This window comes from Bombina bombina, chromosome 1 (genome assembly GCF_027579735.1).
Source record: "Bombina bombina isolate aBomBom1 chromosome 1, aBomBom1.pri, whole genome shotgun sequence".
NCBI classification, from domain to species: Eukaryota; Metazoa; Chordata; class Amphibia; order Anura; family Bombinatoridae; genus Bombina; species Bombina bombina.
In genome coordinates, this window is record NC_069499.1 from 1,378,870,199 (window position 1) to 1,378,892,281 (window position 22,083).

The 22,083-nt window shown below is 40.6% G+C and overlaps 1 protein-coding gene across 4 annotated transcripts in view; it reads right to left on the reverse strand.

The window, feature by feature from the left end:
• The window catches only part of ADAR (adenosine deaminase RNA specific), a 72,656-nt gene that overhangs the window by 12,186 nt on the left and 38,387 nt on the right, over positions 1-22,083 (reverse strand). For all 4 annotated transcript variants that reach the window (XM_053704465.1, XM_053704464.1, XM_053704466.1 and 1 more), the window contains exon 14: positions 16,076-16,200. In XM_053704465.1, coding sequence (XP_053560440.1) covers positions 16,076-16,200 — 125 coding nt within the window. The remainder of the gene's footprint in view (positions 1-16,075; positions 16,201-22,083) is intronic.

Below are 22,083 nucleotides of genomic sequence, written 5' to 3' on the forward strand. Positions count from 1 at the left end.
AGCAGATAATTCAGAAACTCTTCTAGCAGAAGAGATGGCCAAAAGAAACAAAAAACTTTCCAAGAAAGTAATTTAATGTCCAGTGAATGCATAGGTTCAAAAGGAGGAGCCTGAAGAACCCCCAGAACCAAATTCAAACTCCAAGGAGGAGACATTGACTTAACAGGATTTATACGAACCAAAGCTTGTACAAAACAATGAATATCAGGAAGATTAGCAATCTTTCTGTGAAAAAGAACAGAAAGAGCAGAGATTTGTCTTTTCAAGGAATTTGCAGACAAACCTTTATCCAAACCATCCTGAAGAAACTGTAAAATTGTCGGAATTCTAAAAGAATGCCAGGAAAAATGATGAGAAAGACACCAAGAAATGTAAGTCTTCCAGACTCGATAATATATCTTCTTAGATACAGATTTACGAGCCTGTAACATAGTATTAATCACAGAGTCAGAGAAACCTCTTTGACTAAGAATCAAGCGTTCAATCTACATACCTTCAAATTTAAGGATTTGAGATCCTGATTGAAAAAAGGACCTTGCGATAGAAGGTCTGGTCTTAACGGAAGAGTCCACGGTTGGCAAGAGGCCATCCGGACAAGATCCGCATACCAAAACCTGTGAGGCCATGCTGGAGCCACCAGCAGAACAAACGAGCATTCCTTCAGAATCTTGGAAATTACTCTTGGAAGAAGAACTAGAGGCGGAAAGATATAGGCAGGATGATACTTCCAAGGAAGTGACAATGCATCCACTGCTTCCGCCTGAGGATCCCTGGATCTGGACAGATACCTGGGAAGTTTCTTGTTTAGATGATAAGCCATCAGATCTATTTCTGGAAGTCCCCACATTTGAACAATCCTAAGAAAAACCTCTGGGTGAAGAGACCATTCGCCCGGATGTAAAGTTTGGCGACTGAGATAATCCGCTTCCCAATTGTCTATACCTGGGATATGAACCGCAGAAATTAGACAGGAGCTGGATTCCACCCAAACCAGAATTCGAGATACTTCCTTCATAGCCAGAGGACTGTGAGTCCCTCCTTGATGATTGATGTATGCCACAGCTGTGACATTGTCTGTCTGAAAACAAATGAACAACTCTCTCTTCAGAAGAGGCCAAGACTGAAGAGCTCTGAAAATTGCACGGAGTTCCAAAATATTGATTGGTAATCTCACCTCCTGAGATTCCCAAACCCCTTGTGCTGTCAGAGACCCCCAAACAGCTCCCCAACCTGTCAGACTTGCATCTGTTGAAATTACAGTCCAGGTCGGAAGAACAAAAGAAGCCCCTGAACTAAACGATGGTGATCTGTCCACCACGTCAGAGTGTCGTACAATCGGTTTTAAAGATATCAATTGAGATATCTGTAATCCCTGCACCACTGGTTCAGCATACAAAGCTGAAGAGGTCGCATGTGAAAACGAGCAAAGGGGATCGCGTCCGATGCAGCAGTCATAAGACCTAGAATTTCCATGCATAAGGCTACCGAAGGGAATGATTGAGACTGAAGGTTTCGACAAGCTGAAACCAATTTCAGACGTCTTTTCTGTCAGCGACAGAGTCATGGACACTGAATCTATCTGGAAACCTAAAAAGGTTACCCTTGTCTGAGGAATCTATGAACTCTTTGGTAAATTGATCCTCCAACCATGTTCTCGAAGAAACAATGCAAGTCGATTCGTATGAGATTCTGCTAAATGTGAAGACTGAGCAAGTACCAAGATATCGTCCAAATAAGGAAATACCACAATACCCTGTTCTCTGATTACAGACAGAAGGGCACCGAGAACCTTTGTAAAAATCCTTGGAGCTGTTGCTAGGCCAAACGGCAGAGCCACAAACTGCTAATGCTTGTCTAGAAAAGAGAATCTCAGAAACTGATAGTGATCTGGATGAATCGGAATATGCATCCTGTAAATCTATTGTGGACATATAATGCCCTTGCTGAACAAAAGGCAGGATAGTCCTTACAGTTACAATTTTGAATGTTGGTATCCTTACATAACGATTCAATATTTTTAACTTGAGAACTGGTCTCAAGGAATTCTCCTTTGGTACAATGAAGAGATTTGAGTAAAACCCCAGCCCCTGTTCCAGAACTGGAACTGGTAAAATTACTCCAGCCAACTCTAGATCTGAAACACATTTCAGAAATGCTTGAGCCTTCGCTGGATTTACTGGGACACGGGAAAGAAAAAATCTTCTTGCAGGAGGCCTTATCTTGAAGCCAATTCTGTACCCTTCTGAAACAATGTTCTGAATCCAAAGATTGTGAATTGAATTGATCCAAATTTCTTTGAAAAATCGTAATCTGCCCCATACCAGCTGAGCTGGAACGAGGGCCGCACCTTCATGTGGACTTGGGAGCTGGCTTTGGTTTTCTAAAAGGCTTGGATTTATTCCAGACTGGAGATGGTTTCCAAACTGATACCGCTCCTGAGGGTGAAGGATCAGGCTTTTGTTCCTTATTGTGACGAAAGGAACGAAAACGATTATTAGACCTAAATTTACCTTTAGATTTTTTATCCTGTGGTAAAAAAGTTCTTTTCCTCCAGTAACAGTTGAGATAATAGAATCCAACTGTGAACCCAATAATTACCCTGGAAAGAAAGGGAAAGCAAAGTTGACTTAGAAGACATATCAGCATTCCAAGTTTTAAGCCATAAAGCTCTTCTAGCTAAAATAGCTAGAGACATATACCTGACATCAACCCTAATGATCTCAAAGATGGCATCACAAATAAAATTATTAGCATGTTGAAGATTAACAATGCTATGAGAATTATGATCTGTTACTTGTTGCGCTAAAGCTTCTAACCAAAAAGTTGAAGCTGCAGCAACATCCGCTAAAGATATAGCAGGTCCAAGAAGATTACCTGAACATAAGTAAGCTTTTCTTAGAAAGGATTCAATTTTCCTATCTAAAGGATCTTTAAAGGAAGTACTATATGCCGTAGGAATAGTAGTACGTTTAGCAAGAGTAGAGATAGCCCCATCAACTGTAGGGATTTTGTCCCAAAATTCTAATCTGTCAGATGGCACAGGATATAATTGCTTAAAACGTTTAGAAGGAGTAAATGAATTACCCAAATTATTCCATTCCCTGGAGATTACTTCAGAAATAGCATCAGGGACAGGAAAAACTTCTGGAATAACTACAGGAGATTTAAAAACCTTATTTTAACGTTTAGATTTAGTATCAAGAGGACCAGAATCCTCTATTTCTAATGCAATTAAGACCTCTTTAAGTAAAGAACGAATAAATTCCATTTTGAACAAATATGAAGATTTATCAGTATCAACCTCTGAACCAGAACCCTCTGAACCAGAGGAATCATTATCAGAATGATGATGTTCATTTAAAAATTCATCTGAAAAATGAGAAGTTTTAAAGGACCTTTTACGTTTACTAGAAGGAGGAATAACAGACAGCCTTCTTAATGGATTTAGAAACAAAATCTCTTATGTTAACAGGAACACTGAGCATTAGATGTTGATGGAACAACAGGTAATGTAACATTACTAAAGGAAATATTATCTGCATTAACAAGTTTGTCATGACATTCATTACAAACAGCTGGAGGAACAGATACCACAAGTTTACAGCAAATACACTTAACTTTGGTAAATCCAGCACCAGGCAGCTATTTTCCAGAAGTATCTTCTGACTCAGGGTCAATTTGGGACATCTTGCAATATGTAATAGAAAAAACATATAAAGCAAAATTGATCAAATTCCTTAAATGACAGTTTCAGGAATAAGAAAAAAAGCCAGTGAACAAGCTTCTAGCAACCAGAAGCAATAAATAATGAGACTTAAATAATGTGGAGACAATAGTGACGCCCATAATATTTAGCGCCAAAAAAGACGCCCACATTATTTGGCGCCTAAATGCTTTTGGCGCCAAAAATTACGCCACATCCGGTAACGCCGACACTTTTGGCGCAAAAAAAAAACGTCAAAAAATGACGCAACTTCCGGTGACACGTATGACGCCGGAAACAAAGAAAAAAAATTTTGCGCCAAAAAAGTCAGCGCCAAGAATGACGCAATAAAATGAAGCATTTTCAGCCCCCGCGAGCCTAACAGCCCACAGAGAAAAAAAGTCAAATTTTAAAGGTAAGAAAACAATTGATTGATTCATATGCATTATCCCAAATATGAAACTGACTGTCTGAAATAAGGAACGTTGAACATCCTGAGTCAAGGCAAATAAATGTTTAAACACATATTTAGAACTTTTATATAAAAGTGCCCAACCATAGCTTAGAGTCACAAAAATAAGACTTACTTACCCCAGGACACTCATCTACATGAAGTAGAAAGCCAAACCAGTACTGAAACGAGAATCGGCAGAGGTAATGGTATATATAAGAGTATATCGTCAATCTGAAAAGGGAGGTAAGAGATGAATCTCTATGACCGATAACAGAGAACCTATGAAATAGACCCCGTAGAAGGAGATCATTGAATTCAAATAGGCAATACTCTCTTCACATCCCTCTGACATTCACTGCACGCTGTGAGGAAAACCGGGCTCCAACCTGCTGCGGAACACATATCAACATAGAATCTAGCACAAACTTACTTCACCACCTCCATAGGAGGCAAAGTTTGTAAAACTGATTTGTGGGTGTGGTGAGGGGTGTATTTATAGGCATTTTGAGGTTTGGGAAACTTTGCCCCTCCTGGTAGGAATGTATATCCCATACGTCACTAGCTCATGGACTCTTGCTAATTACATGAAAGAAATACAATTAGGCACTTACCTAAATACAACACTGCCCGGCAGCAGGGCAGCTCACTTGGTTTGAGAGGCACGCCTCCTCACATGGACCTGTGAAAAACAAAGAAAGACTGAATAATCCTACTCAGGCTTTCAAGACAGGGCAGCAACAACTGTTTGAGAGGCGCAGTGAGGATTATACCGCACAAGTTCCCAATTGCTTAAAAGCCGCCACTGCTCTCTGAAGAGACTGATATGGACTACAGCTAAACCCCAGGAAGAAGCAGAGCAAACTTGCTCTGCTTCAAAATAATCTTGATTTTAGAATCTTCTTTCAGACACCTAATCTTTACCACCTCCTTGCTTTTAACATAAGCAAAGAGAATGACTGGGGTTGGAGGGAAGGGAGGTGTTAACAACTTTGCAGTGGTGCTCTTTGCCTCCTCCTGCTAGCTAGGAGTGATATTCCCCAATAGTAATTTGAGAAGATCCGTGGACTCACTGTGTCATTAGAAAGAAACAATTGTTTTTTTAAATAAATTTTCGTGAAGGTATTTACATGTCAAAGTGTTGCCTTGGAGGCATTCATTTAAAAAAGGTCTATTTGGCTGGATTTGTCAAATTCAAACTACAGGCAGTACATATTACCATGAAATGAAATAAAAGGGCAGCTGATAACGTCTCAATACTAAGAATTAAGGTAGTACTCATGCAATTTTGTGCATGGCTGGGCACACTATGCAGTAAAAATGTTGGGAATCAATTTCATTACCCCCTTTTTTCTTTTTTTAAATACAAAATAGGGACATTTTAAAAACAAATAGTGACCCCCTAAAAAAAATCCCACATAAGTAATTTATACATAGGAAAAATTTGCATTTTCAATTATAGGCTTCCTTTAAACAAAGGAAGCCAGAAGGTTGTCATCCAGTTTATCAGAGGGCAAGACCCCTTTTTTTACGTCACTGTTTTTTGTAAACTGCCAGCAATTGTATTTGAACATGACAAAGTCACAATCAAGAAGGTACAAGCTCTGCATATGTGGCACTCTTACTGAGCACATCAGCTCCCATTGCATGTAGGACATGTAAAATAGGTAATCTGTTACATCATTAGAAGTGATATACTAAAGAGAAAGGGTAGATTACAGGCACTAAAAATTAGGGACATTTTAAAATGGGGGGGGGGGGGGGGGAGAGAGACTAATGCATAAGGCCACAAAAGGTTTGCCTCCAGGATACAGGTGATCCTTTAGTTATTTGCATAGGACAGGTGTAATACTGAAGATTTTTGGGCAGGTTGATATTATGAAGATCACAGCAACAAAATAAAAACCAAGGAGTTCTGGGCCCCCTTGTGTTTTGCGGGAAACCTAGATTGCAGCAATAGAGCAAATCTTTAGGCAGACTGACACCATGGGGTTCTGCAAAACTGCACAGTGCCACGATCTATGGGACAGCAACTCTCCAATAAAAAAAAAACAGTCTGCAGTCAGAGGGGTTGCATAAATACATATTTACTATAGTATATATAGTAAAGTGTATAAATTAGTGGAAGGAACAAAAAGGGTAACCCTGGCTTGTTTCAGTAAGACACTGATTCAGAGAAAGCCATTATAAAGAAAATATATCCAGCACCCTATTAGCAGCCTAAGGAGATGGTTAACACTTCCCTCACCCACTGATTCTAGGGGGGTCCTGAGACTCAGGACTTGAAACATTTGCAGAGGAACAGCCTAAAAAAAAAAAAAAAAAACATTCTTTTTATAATAAAATGTAAACCAGGGAAGTCACTGTGTATTGGTGACCCAGGAGAAAATTGCTTTTGAGGAGTGTTAACCTCAACTGCAGGTACACTTCTGCGCTTTGCTAGAGGGAGCATAGCAGAATGTATATACAGGTGAAAATTGAAAAATTAGAATATTGTGCAAAAGTTAATTTCACTAAAGCAACAAAAAAATGGTGAAACTAATATATGAGATAGACTCATTGCATGCAAAGCAAGATAGTTCAAGCTGTGATTTGTCATAATTGTGATGATTATTGCTTACAGCTCATGAAAACCCCAAATCCAGTGTTTCAGAAAATTATAATATTGTGAAAAGGTGCAATATTCTAGGCTCAAAGTGTCCCACTCTAATCAGCTAATTAAACCATAACACCTGCAAAGGGTTACTGTGCCTTTAAATCGTCTGAGTCTGGTTCAGTAAGAATCACAATCATGGGAAAGACTGCTGACCTGACAGTTGTGCAGAAAACCATCATTGACACCCTTTATAAGGAGAGAAAACCTCAAAAAGGCATTTGGGATCATCCAACTACTTTTGCAAAGTGCTGTATCAAAGCACATTAATAGAAAGTTATGTAGAAGGGAAAAGTGTGGAAGGAAAAGGTGCACAAGCAGCAGGGATGACTGCAGCCTGGAGATGATTGTCAGGAAAAGGCCATTCAAAAATGTTGGGGACTTTCACAAGGAGTGGACTGAGGCTGGAGTCAGTGCATCAAGAGCCACAACACAGACGGACCCTGGATATGGGCTTCAAATGTCGTATTCCTCTTGTTAAGCCACTCCTGAACAACAAACAACGTCAGAAGCGTCTTACCTGGGCTAAAGAAAAACAGACCTGGTCTGTTGCTCAGTGGTCCAAAGTCCGCTTTTCTGATGAGAGCAAATTTTGCAGTATGGAGGAAGAATGGAGAGACACACTGCAAGATGCTTGAAGTCCAGTGTGAAGTTTCCACAGTCTGTGTTGATTTGGGGAGCCGTGTCATTTGCTGGTGTTGGTCCATTGTGCTTCATTAAGTCCAGGGTCAACGCAGCAGTCTACAAAGATTGTGGAGCACTTCATGCTTCCTTCCGTAGACAAGGTATATGGTGATGCCGACTTCATTTTCCAGCAGGACTTGGCACTTGTCCACACTGCCAAAAGCACCAATGACCGTGGGATTACTGTGCTTGATTGGTCAGCAAACTCGCCTGACCTGAACCCCATAGAGAATCTATGGGGCATTGCCAAGAGAAAGATGAGACTGAACAATGCAGAAGAGCTGAAGGCCGCTATTGAAGAATCCTTGTGTTCAATAACACCTCAGCAGTGCCACAGACTGATGGCTTCCATGCCACGCCGCATTGAGGCAGTAATTGCTGCAAAAGGGGCCCAAGCCAAGTACTGAGTACATACTTATACTTTTCAGAGGTCCGATATTGTTCTACAGGTATGTACAATCCTTGTTTTGATTGCATGTAATATTCCAATTTTCTGAGATTGTGGATTTGGGGTTTTCATGAGCTGTAAGTCATAATCATCACAATTATGACAAATAACGGCTTGAACTATCCTGCTTTGCGTGTAATGAGTCTCATATTAGTTTCACCTTTTAAGTTGAATTAGTGAAATAAATGAACTTTTACACGATATTCAAATTTTTCGAGTTTCACCTGTAGTTCTTTAAAATGTAAGGAAAAGTTAGGGAAAAGCTTAGCAGAGCCCCCAGAGGGTTCAGACTGAGGGGCAGTACATTGATATGATAGCCTGTTGGCTCACTTTTATTGGGAGGCTGAAAAAGGTTTTCACTGAAGAGTAGCTGTCTTGTGGTAACTGGATCTTCCTACTTGTCAGAACCTCAGACCTACATAGTGTGAACTGCCGTAATAAGTTGATGGTCTAGGGACCTAAACTGCACTAGACTGCTCCATAGATAATAAAGCAGACAAAAAGAGGGAAGATACATATTGCAAATCCCTGATGGAAGAGGAAAAAATAAATAAAAATGTAATCAAATTATCTACATCGCTCTCAAAAATAAAGCATAACTACATATAAAAATTGCACAAATTTCTGTGCTTCCTTAAGAGACCAGTCAACATAAACTTTATTATTCAGAAAGACCATATTTTTAGACACTTTCCAATTTACTTCCATTATGAAATTTTGTTCAGTCTTTTTACATACACACACTTTCCAGGGAACAAGATCCCACTGAGCATGTGCACAAGCTCACAGGGTACACGTATACCAGTCTGAGATTGGCTAATATCAGTCACATGATACAGAGGGCCAGAAAATGGGAGAAAAAAAAAGAAGAAAATGTCAAAGAAAAAAACCTAAATTTATGGTTACCTGATAAATTTATTTCTCTTGTGGTGTATCCAGTCCATGGATTCATCCATTACTTGTGGGATATTCTCCTTCCCAACAGGAAGCTGCAAGAGGATCACCCACAGCAGAGCTGTCTATATAGCTCCTCCCCTAACTGCCACCTCCAGTCATTCGACCGAAGACAAGCAAGAGAAAGGAGAAACTATAGGGTGCAGTGGTGACTGGGCCGTGGACTGGATACACCACAAGAGAAATAAATTTATCAGGTAAGCATAAATTGTTTTCTCTTGTAAGGTGTATTCAGTTCACGGATTCATCCATTACTTGTAGGATACCAATACCAAAGCTATAGGACACTGATGAAGGGAGGGACAAGGTAGGCGCTTAAACTGCCTGTAAGACCTTTCTCCCAAAAATAGCCTCCGAAGAAGCAAAAGTATCAAATTTGTAGAATTTAGAAAAAGTATGAAGCGAAGACCAAGTCGCCGCCTTACAAATATGTTCAACAGAAGCCTCATTTTTAAAAGCCCATGTGGAAGCCACCGCTCTAGTGGAATGAGCTGTAATTCTTTCAGGAGGCTGCTGGCCAGCAGTCTCATAAGCTAAGCGAATTATACTTCTTAACCAAAAGGAAAGAGAAGTTGCTGAAGCCTTTTGGCCTTTCCTCTGTCTAGAGTAAACAACAAACAATGCAGATGTTTAACAAAAAAATCTTTAGTAGCTTGTAAATAAAACTTTAAAGCACGAACCACGTCAAGATTGTGTAATAGACGTTCCTTCTTTGAAGGATTAGGACAGTGACGGAACAACAATCTCCTGATTGATATTCTTATAAGATACCACCTTAGGAAGAAACCCAGGTTTGGTACGCAAAACTACCTTAACTGCATGGAAGATCAGATAAGGGGAATCACACTGTAAAGCAGATAACTCTGAAAATCTTCGAGCCGCAGAACTTTCCAAGATAAAAGCTTGATATCTATGGAATGAAGAGGTTCAAACGGAACCCCTTGAAGAACTTTAAGAACTAAATTTAAACTCCATGGCGGAGCAACAGGTTTAAAGGGACAGTCAAGTATAAATTAAACTTTCATTATTCAGATAGGACTTTTAATTTTAATCGACTTTCCAATTTACTTTTATCCTCAAATTTGCTTTTTTCTCTTGGTATTCTTAGTTTAAACTAAACATAGGTAGGCTCATATGCCAATTTCTAAGCCTTTGAGGGCTGCCTCTTATCACAGACTTTTTAAATCTCTTTTCAACACAGAGACAGAAAGTACACGTGGGCTATATAGATAACACTGTTCAGGCACAGAAAGTTATTTAAGATCTAGCACAATACAATGCTAAATTTAAGACAGATAGTATACAGTCAGTCATGTGATCAGGGGGCTGGAAGAAGGTTCCTAGATACAAGGTAATCACAAAGGTAAAAAGTACATTAATATAACTGTTGGTTATGCAAAACTGGGGAATGAGTAATAAAGGGATTATCTATCTTTTAAAACAATAACAATTCTATGGTTGACTGTCCCTTTAAACACAGGCTTGATTCTAACCAACGCCTGACAAAACGCCTGAACGTCTGGAACATCCACCAGACGCTTGTGCAAAAGAATAGACAGAGCAGAAATCTGTCCCTTTAAGGAACTAGCTGACATTCCCTTCTCCAATCCTTCTTGGAGAAAAGATAATATCCTGGGAATCCCGACTTTACTCCATGAGTAACCCTTGGATTCACACCAATGAAGATATTTACACCATATCTTATGATAGATTTTCCTGGTGACCGGCTTTCGAGCGTGAATTAAGGTATCAATGACCGACTCGGAAAAACCACGTTTTGATAAAATCAAGCGTTCAATCTCCAAGCAGTCAGACGCAGAGAAATTAAATTTGGATGGTTGAAAGGACCCTGAAGTAGGTGGTCCTGCGTCAGCGGTAGGGTCCATGGTGGAAGGGATGACATGTCCACCAGATCTGCATACCAAATCCTGCGTGGCCACGCAGGTGCTATCAAAATCACTGAAGCTCTCTCCTGCTTGATCTTGGCAATCAGACGAGGGAGCAGAGGAAACAATGGAAACACATAAGCCAGGTTGAAAGACCAAGGCGCTGCTAGAGCATCTATCAGCGCTGCCTTGGGATCCCTGGACCAGGACCCGTAACAAGGAAGCTTAGCGTTCTGACGAGACGCCATGAGATCCAGTTTTGGTTTGCCCCAAAGTTGAATCAACTGTGCAAACCCCTCCGGATGGAGTTCCCACTCCCCCGGATGAAAAGTCTGTCGACTTATAAAATCCGCCTCGCAGTTCTCTAATCCTGGGATGTGGATAGCTGAGAGATGGCAAGAGTGAACCTCTGCCCATAGAATTATCTTTGAAACCTCCAACATTGCTAGGGAACTCCTTGTTCCCCCTTGATGGTTGATGTAGGCTACAGTCGTGATGTTGTCCGACTGAAATCTGATGAACCTGACCGCAGCTAGCTGAGGCCAAGCCTGAAGAGCATTGAATATCGCTTAGTTCCAGAATGTTTATCGGAAAGGAGTGTCTCCTCCTGAGTCCACAAGCCCTGAGCCTTCAGGGAGTTCCAGACTGAACCCCAGAAGGCTGTCATCTGTCGTTACTATTGTCCAATCTGGCCTGCGGAAGGTCATACCCTTGGACAGATGGACCCGAGATAACCAGAGAAGAGAATCCCTGGCCTCTTGATCCAGATTTAGTAAATGGGACAAATCTGTAATCCCCATTCCACTGACGGAGCATACAGAGTTGCAGCAGTCTGAGATGTAGGCGGGCAAACGGCACTATGTCCATTGCCACTACAATTAAGCCGATTACTTCCGTACACTGAGCCACTGAAGGGCGAGAAGTAGAATAAACACGGCAGGAATTAAGAAGTTTTGACAACCTGGCCTCCGACAGGTAAATCTTTATTTCTACAGAATCTATCAGAGTTCCTAGGAAGGAAACTCTTGTGAGGGGATATAGAACTTTTTTCTTCGTTCACTTTCCACCCATGCAACCTCAGAAATGCCAGAACAATGTCTTTATGGGACCTGGCGATTTGAAAATTCGGCGCCTGTATTAGAATGTCGTCTAGGTAAGAGGCTACTGCTATACCCCACGGCCTTAGGACCGCTAGGAGTGACCCCAGAACCTTTGGGTTAGCTACGGCACCAAGAATCTTTACAAAGGGAAGAGCCACAAACTGGTAATGCTTGTCTAGGAAGGCAAACCTGAGAAACAGACGATGATCTTTGTGTATCGGAATGTGCAGATAAGCATCCTTTAAGTCCACGGTAGTCATATATTGACCCTCCTGGATCATTCATAGGTAGGATGGTTCGAATAGACTCCATCTTGAAGGATGGGACCCTGAGAAATTTGTTTAGGATCTTGAGATCTAAGATTGGTCTGAAGGTTCCCTCTTTCTTGGGAACCACAGATTTTAATAGAAGCCTTGCCCCTGTTCCTCCTTTGGAACTGGGTGGATCACTCCCATAACTAGGTCTTGAACACAATGTAAGAATGCCTCTATCTGGTTTGCAGATAATTGTGAGATGAAATCTTCCTTTTGGGGAAGAAGCTTTGAAGTACAGAAGATATCCCTGGGACACAATTTCCAATGCCCAGGGATCCTGGACATCTCTTGCCCAAGCCTGGGCGAAGAGAGAAAGTCTGCCCCCTACTAGATCCGTTGCCGGATCGGGGGCTGATCTTTCATGCTGTTTTAGAGGCAGCAGCAGGTTTTTTGGCCTGCTTTCCTTTGTTCCAAGCCTGGTTAGGTCTCCAGACCGGCTTGGACTGGGCGAAATTTCCCTCTTGTTTTGTATTAGAGGAAGTTGAAGCTGCGCCACTCTTGAATTTTCGAAAGGAACGAAAATTATTGTCCTTAATTTGTTGGACCTATCCTGAGGAAGGGCGTGACCTTTTCCTCCAGTAATATCAGAAATTATGTCCTTCAGTCCAGGCCCGAATAGGGTCTGCCCCTTGAAGGGAATGTTGAGAAGCTGAGACTTTGAAGTAACGTCAGCTGACCAGGATTTAAGCCATAGCGCCCTACGCGCCTGAATAGCAAAACCTGAAGGATATCATCCAATGGGGTTTCTACCTGTAGAGCCTCTTCTAGAGACTCAAACCAGAAGGCCGCAGCAGCAGGGGCAATGCATGCAAGGGGCTGGAGAATAAAACCTTGTTGAATAAAAATTCTTAAAGGTAACCCTCTAATTTTTTTGTCCATTGGATCTAGAAAAGCACAACTGTCCGACAGGGATAGTTGTACGCTTCGCTAGAGTAGAGACTGCTCCCTCCACCTTAGGGACCGTTTGCCACAAGTCCCGTGTAACGGCATCTATGGGAAACATCTTTTTAAAAACAGGAGGGGGAGAGAACGGTACACCTGGTCTATCCCATTCCTTAGCAATAATTTCTGAAAACCTCTCAGGTATTGGAAAAACATCAGTGTAAACAGGCACTGCGTAGTATTTATCAAATTTACACAATTTCTCTGGGACTACAATGGCGTCGGTCATCCAGAGTTGCTAAAACCTCCTTGAGGTGTTCAAGCTTAAATTTAAATGTAGACATATCAGAATCAGGTTGAAGTGTCTTCCCTGAGTCAGAAAAATCACCCACAGATAGCTCTCCTTCGGCACATTGTGAGTGTATATCGGACATAGCTACTAAAGAGTCAGAGAACTCTATTTTTTCTAGTCCCAGAGCTGTCCCGCTTTCCTTGTAACCCTGGCAGTTTGGACAATACTTCTGTAAGAGTATGATTCATAACTGCCGCCATGTCTTTGTAAAGTATACGCATTGGGCACGCTAGATGTACTTGGCGTCCCTTGAGCGGGAGTTATAGGCTCTGACACGTGGGGAGAGTTAGTCGGCATAACTTCCCCCTTGTCAATTTCCTCTGGTGATAAATCTTTTAAAGCCAGAATATGGTCTTTATAACTTATAGTAAGATCAGTGCATTTGGTACACATTCTAAGATGGGGTTCCACAATGGCTTCTAAACATAATGAACAAGGAGTTTCCTCTATGTCAGACATGTTTAACAGACTAGTAATAAGACTAGCAAGCTTTGAAAACACTTTGTGAAAAAGCAGAATATAAAAAACGGTACTGTGCCTTTAAGAGAAAAAAACAAAACACAAAAACTGCAAAACAGTGAAAAAAGCAGTTAACTATGAAATTTTTACAGTGTATATAATAGACTAAAATAGCATTGCACCCACTTGCAAATGGATGATTAACCCCTCAGGTTCAAAAACGAAGCAAAACGGTAAAAACAGTTATAACAGTCACAAGCAAACTGCCACAGCTCTACTGTGGCTCCTACCTTCCCATAAAACGACTTTTAGGCACAAAAACCCTTTACAGAGGTACAATATGTCAGGGGACTCCTTCAGGGAAGCTGGATGTAACAAACTGCGCAATTAGAGCGTGAAAATAGGCCCCTCCCACCATGCACTCAGAGGGCCTTAAAAAACTATTCCTAGGAGTAAAATAACAGCCATGTGGAAAACTAGGCCCCAAATAAAGATTTATCACCTCAGTAAAAAACGTTCCTGAGAGAAAGATAGATATATATATATATATATATATATATATATATATATATATATAGTTTTACATACTAAGCCATAATCGAAAGCAATATGAAAATTACCCTTTACTGCAAGCATGATGCCAGTCGTTATAGTTAAGGTAAGCCTGATTGCAGTGATTTAATATCAGGCACTGTCAGCATTTTCTAGTTCTTATCCTCTAGAAAAAAATATATACTGAACATACCTCAGGGCAGTTAATTCTGCAGGCCGTTCTCCCAGCTGAAGTTTCCCCATACTCTTCAGTTATGTGTGAGAACAGCAGTGGACTTTAGTTACAACCTGCTAAGATCATCAAAAACCTCAGGCAAATTCTTCTAATTTCTGCCTGAGGTAAAAAACCAGTACAATGACGGCACCATTTAAAAACAAACTTTTGATTGAAGATAAACTACACTAATTCACAACATCTCTCTAGCTACTTCCCTTGTCGAGAGCTGCAAGAGAATGACTGGAGGTGGCAGTTAGGGGAGGAGCTATATAGACAGCTCTGCTGTGGGTGATCCTCTTGTAGCTTCCTGTTGGGAAGGAGAATATCCCACAAGTAATGGATGAATCCGTGGACTGGATACACCTTACAAGAGAAAACGATTTTTCTATAAACCATGCAAACGTTTTGACACTAAGTAATATGAGTATTAACATGAATATTACCCATTTTTGTAAGCATGATCCCAGTTGTTAAATCACTGCATCAGGCTTACCTCAAATATACAAGGCTCTGTCAGCATTTTCTAGACATTGTCTCTGTAAAAATAAATATACTGAACATACCTCAAAGAAGGCAATCTGCAAACCGTCCCCCACAACTGAAGTTTTCTTTCCATACTCTTCAGTTGTGTGTGTGAGAACAGCAATGGACCTTAGTAACAAACCGCTAAGATCATCAACCTCCAGGCAGATTCTTCTTCCAATTTCTGCCTGAGTGTAAAACAGTACAACGCTGGTACCGTTTAAAAAGAAACTCTTGATTGAAGGTAAAAACTACACTAAGTCACCACATCTTACACTTCCTATCTTGTCGAGAGTTGCAAGGGAATGACTGGGGGTGGCAGTTAGGGGAGGAGCTATATAGACAGCTCTGCTGTGGGTGTCCTCTTGCAACTTCCTGTTGGGAAGGAGAATATCCCACAAGTAATGGATGAACCCGTGGACTGGATACAGCTTTACAAGAGAAATAGACTGCTCATTTGAAATTCAGAGTAGGTGTTAAAAGTCATTGTCTTTAAAATATGCACTTGTTAATCATGCAATTCTACAGCTATGAGTGATCTTTTAACTCTTTACTGCCCCCACTGCCAAAGACTACAGATAGGCTACAAAAAAAAAATAAGCAAAAAAAGGTCAAACTAAGTGAGCCTCCAGAATGGGTGAGTAAGTGAAGCTGTGTATGCAACTGTCCTTACTGCAAAAAAAATATAAAACAAATCAGTTTTAATGCCTCGTAATGTGATCACTATTTCAGACATTTTTACAATTAGTTCAGTTGTTTCCAAACCTTTCCAAGCCAATGCTACCTTAATGCCATCAATAAGTGCACAATAATAATAATAACATAAAATAGCTGTGATAAGTATAGAGATTTCAATTAATATATTTGAGCTTTTTTGCCCTAGACAATTTTTACTCACCCATCCACTTTGCCCTTGGTGCCATCCAACACTTCCACTTCTTCATCAGCCAAGCACCAGTTTACACTGGACTCCTTTGTCTTTCCAGTTTGTCGAGTGGAATCATAAACGCTGACTCGTCCAACCTAGGTTAGAGAATGTGGTTAAGCACAAATATTAAGCTTGGTTTAGCAGTTAAACATGCTTTGACCATTTATATAAAGACTATCACTGAGACATAAATTAAGGGGGCCGCTAATGCTATTGAAAATAGGTAATATAGGTCAAATACCCTTTGAGAAAGCGTGCACAGGAAAGTGAACCAGGTAAGGTGATTTTCTTGTGTTGTGGGGTACTTCAAGGATGTGCTATTCTTTAAAGGGACATAATACTCATATGCTAATCACTTGAAAGTGATTCAGCATAACTGAAAATAGCTAAGAAAAACTAAATTTATGTTTACCTGATAAATGTATTTCTTTCTTGACACGGCAAGTCCACGGATCATCAATTACTGTTGGGAATATCACTCCTGGCCAGCAGGAGGCGGCAAAGAGCACCACAGCAGAGCTGTTAAGTATCACTTCCCTACCCGCAACCCCCAGTTTTATAAAAAACAATCCTGTCTATAAAAAAAACCAAAAAAAAACAAAAAAAAAAAACAAACAAAACAAAACAAAAAAACAATACAAAAAAACCTCCTATCCAACTATAAGAAGGGCTAATATGCGTAGCAGCAAGCGGAGCAGAAACCTTACTATCTGATTTGTTACATTTCCTCTTGTGATTTCCATATTAAATAGGAAAAACTAAAAATGACAGATATACCCGAAGATACCTGGGTAGACAATCTGCAAGCAAATAACTCCTCCAGGAGAGTCTGAGGAACCGCAGGGTACTGCATATGACACCATACAAAGGCTTGGGACTTGAGGAGAAAGCTGTGGCACAGCCTAGACAGTATCATCCAGTGAGACATGAGGCTAAAAATAATTCTATGAATTTTAATTATTCAAAAAAAAAAAAAAAAAAAACTATCTAAAATGACAGTCACTTTAAGATTTTAGACACATAAACCTCAGAGAAGTTTTTTTTCAACTTTTATGCATCAGGACATATCCTAACTAAGGGAGCAGCCTCACTAACCTTAGTGGTCAACACTCCTAGAGAATAAGAGGCTAAAAATAATTTTATGGAAAAAAAAAAAAAAATCTAAAAATGATACTGTCCCTTTAAGATTATAAAAACGTATATACCTCAGAGTGTATGTACTGATGCATAACCGTTGAAAAAAACCCACTTCAAACTAAGAGCAGCCTCACTAACCTTAGTGGGCTGAGAATACAATCTTACACCCAACATTAGATAACTTTATTGCACAAATATAGGGGTTGAAGGATGTTAAATATAAAGTCAAAATCTCTATCAATCTCCAAACCACCAGATTATAGCAAAATACCCAGGAGCATGTCCCCCCTGGGTATCCTCCCGGAAACACAGTAGATAAACCTATTAGTGCACAGCTCCTAGTAAAAAAAAAAAACAAGCATCATGTTTGCTGCAAATAGCTCCATTCTGACGGAGAACCACAAGGAAGGCTTGTCCATGTTCAGACACATCATTCCGGACGGAAGACAAATGATGCTTACCCGTCATACAGTAGAGGAGGGCGGAACCCTCCCTCCCCAAAAAACCCACAACCCTGTAGTAATAGCACGCAACTAAACAGCTGCGCGACTCACACTGTGCAACAAACAAAAACCCTAAGCATGTCGTAACCTCTAGGACTGAAATTTTTTTTTACAAAGTGCCACCTACAACACAAACGCACAAGCAATTTCACCCCATCCTTAAGCTAGGAGCCGAACTCCAAAGGAGAATTTTTTAAACGTCCTTGCCAACTGCGTTATTCAATAACACTCAGATATTCATATATTTCAGTACTGAAACAAACATCAATAACCTCCATAGTCTCTAAGTCACATTAAGTGCCTGTGTTCTGCCTAAGATATCCTGCTTCAGGATATATAAAAGTGTCCCAGAAATGATGCAGTATAAGCTATCATAAGTGCATGTCCCCCAAACATAGAAGAGTAGCACTTACCTGCATCTAGCCTTCCGGCAGGAGGACAGCTCACCTGGCTTGAGAGGATGCCGCTCCTCACAGAGACCTGTGAAAGAAAGACAGAGTAAACCTACTCAGGCTTTCTGTACCAGGGCAGCACAATGTCAGGAAAACTCAGCAAGGCACACTTTACAAGTTCCTAACTGTTTTAAAGCCACCACTGCCTCCTGAAGAGACTAATGTGGAGTACGGCTATACCAAGACTGTGATGGAAGATAAGAGCAAGTCTGCTCTGACTTCAAGACAAAAAAAAAAAATCTTGATAGAATAATATTTATTAGACACCTAATTACTGGGTGTTGTGGATAGGGAAATTATACTTAAGGAACATTAAACCAGCAAAACAATATCTTATGATTCAGATAGAAGTAAATTTGAATGTTTAAAATTGTTTTCTCTATTACCTAATTTGCTGCAATCTTTAGATATCCTTTGTTAAAGAAATACCAATGTACATTGGTGAGCCAATCAAGAGTCATCTATGTGCAGCCACCTATCAAAAGCTACTGAGCCTATCTAGATATGCTTTTCAGGATCGATTATCAAAAGAATGAAGCAAATTAGATAAAAGATGTGAATTAGAAAGTTGTTTAAAATGGTATTCTATATCTGAATCATGAAAAAAAAAAATTGGGTTTGATGTCCCTTTAACAGCTGTGGTGCTCTTTGCCTCCTCCTGCTGGTCAGAAGTGATATTCCAAACAGTAACTGATGATCCATGGACTCACTGTCATTAGAAAGAAATATCACCAGAGCATTTCTTCAGCTCACCAGAATAAGTGCTGTATAAAACAGTTATACAGCAGCTGCTGTCCAAGCTGCAAATTGGAAAAAACAAACAAAACAAACACTAGCCAATCAGCATCTGCAGTGCTGAGGTAATGCGTTTGACTTTGCTGTGATCATGAGATTTCACAGAACTTAATTAACCCTAATAAGAAAACATGACTGTGCCTGCACATGACAGGTGCACACTCTCTACCTTGTCCTGGGACAAGCATCCTGACTGGCTGCTTAAATTCTCTTTACAGTGAGGTGTAAATACTTAGTAAATTTGAGGGGGGGAAAAAAAAAAAATCTATTTACATAGAGATGTTCAGGTAATATTTTCTAGTCCGCTTTTTACAGCTATGCTTTATCACTTTCATGTGCTTCAACATTTAGGTATCATGTCCCTGCTCTTGATATATGGATAGGAAGTGGAAGCTTAAAAATGCAAGTTAGTTAACCTCCTGTTTGCTAGTACAACTGAATTACTGTTGTGAAATGATGTAGGTCTAAAAAGTGTGTCACCAACATGAAAAGTTTGGAAAGCTCTGGTCTAGAGACATAGGCGACTAAATGGGTGACAGAAGTGTGGAGGGAGAGAAGTCCTGTAGGAGCGAGTGAGGTTGGGAATGGCAGGCAGTGAAATAGGTCATATGGCTGCACCTCACTGACAAGGCCCATACTAGGACGAAACGTATGCCTGGGGTTTTGCCGTTTCTCTCAGAGGGGATTGCCTGGTATTTCGGGGATGGACTGTACTGTTAAGTCAGGATCAGACTGATATGTTACAGGAAAGTTCTTCTCTGTGAAAGGCACATATTAAGCAAAGAGAGGCTGCTTCAAGTGTGGTAACTAGCCATAGAACACACTATTATGCAATTGTTCGTTCCCAGGTTGAGCACTTCTCACTTTTTATTTATGCAAATGTTAGTTTGTGACTGAGTATTTGTAACTATGCTGTGATATGTAGGGCGTTCAGAGACATAGGTTTCTTTGTAAATAAGTGTTTGAATTTGATATATTTTAGATCAGAATAGGGACCATGCACCTGCATTTCACACCACCTCCGCTTAGAGAGAAAATATTGTGTGGCACCAACTTAATTATATCATATGCCACCAAGCTTTATTCAACACACATCCATGTGCATTTGTTTCCAGCTTTATTTCCCTTTAAAGGAATATAAAAAGAAAAATGTATGCTTACCTGATAAATTTGTTTCTTTTTAGACATGAGTCCACGGATTTCATCCTTACTTGTGGGATTACGCCTCCTGGTCAGCAGGAGGTGGCAAAGAGCACCACAGCAGAGCTGTATATATAGCTCCTCCCTTCCCTCCCACTCCAGTCATTCAACCAAAGTTAGGAAGAGAAAGGAAAAGCCCAAGGTGCAGAGGTGTCTGAAGTTTAACAAAAAGAATAAAAATCCCTGTCATAGAACAGGGCGGGCCATGGACTCTGTCTAAAAAGAAAACAAATTCATCAGGTAAGGATACATTTTCTTTTTAAAGACACAAGTCCACGGATTTCATCCTTACTTGTGGGATACAATACCAAAGCTATAGGACACGGATGATAAGGGAGGGACAAGACAGGGAACCTAAACGGAAGGCACCAATGCTTGAAGAACCTTACTCCCAAAAACAGCCTCAGCAAAAGGTATCAAATTTGTAAAATTTAGAAAAAGTGTGGAGATGACCAAGTTGCAGCCTTGCAAATCTGTTCAACAGAAGCATCATCTTTGAATGCCCATGAGGAAGCAACAGCCCTGGGGGAACGAGCCATAATATTTTCAAAAGGCTGCTGTCCAGCAGTCTTGAATGCAAAATGGATGATACTCTTCAGCCAAAAAGAAAGGTAGCCGTAGCTTTCTGACCCTCCCGTTTCCCCAAAAAAATGACAAAGACGATTGACAAAAGTCCTAAGCCGCTTGTAAATAAAACTTTAAAGCACAGACTAAGTCCAAATTGTATAGTAGGCGTTACTTCTGAAAAGGATTAGGACACAAGGAAGGAACAACAAGCTCCTGATTAATGTTTTTGTTGGAAACTTTAAGAAAACCAAGTTTAGTACGTAAAACCACCTTCACCGAATGAAAAATAAGGTAAGGAGAATTATATTGTAATGCCGAAAGCTCAGACACTCTTCAAACAGAAGAAATGGCAACAAGAAACAAAACTTTCCAAGATAACTTAATATCAATGGAATGCATAGGTTCAAATTGAACCCCTTGAAGAACTAAATTCAAACTCCATGGAGGAGCAATTGGTTTAAACACTGGCCTGATTCTAATCAAAGCCTGACAAAAAGAATGAATATCTGGTACATCTGCCAGATGCTTGTGCAACAAAACAAACAAGGCAGAGATCTGACCCTTTAGGGAACTCCCGATAACCCCTTCTCCAATCTTTCTTGGAGAAAGGACAAAATCCTGAGAATCCCAACTCTACTCCATGAGTAGCCCTTTGAATCACACCAAAAAAGATTGTGCCATATCTTATGGTAAAGCTACCTAGTTACAGGCTCACTCGCCTGAATTAAGGTATCTATGAACGAATCAGGGAAACCCTGTCTGGATAAAATTAAGCATTCAATCTCCAAGCAGCCAGTTGTAGAGAAACTAGATTCAGGTGAAGGAAAGGTCCCTGAATGAGAAGGTCAATGGAATCTTTTAATGTGGCAGGGATAACAAGGCCACCAGATCGGCATACCAAATCCTGCAAGACCATGCAGGAGCGATGAGGATCACTGATGCAGTCTCCCGATTGATTAGAGTAATAACCCGGGGAAGAAGCCCAAAACGGGGGAAATGGATATGCTAGGCTGAAGTACCAAGGAACGGCCAAGGCATCGATCAGCTCGGCCTGAGGGACCCGGACCCATATCTCGGAAGCTTGGTAGTCTGACAAGATGTCATGAAATCCAACTCCTGCCGACCCCATTTGAGAATCAGGTTGGAATAAACTTCCGGATGGAGTTCCCACTCCCTGGATCAAAGGTTTGCCTGTTCAGAAAATCCGCTTCCCAGTTGTCTACCCCTGGGATGTGGATCGCCGACAGATGGTAATGGGCCTCTGCCCACTGGATTAACTTGCCTACCTCAGGCATCGCTAAGGAACTCCTTGTTTTTCCCCGAT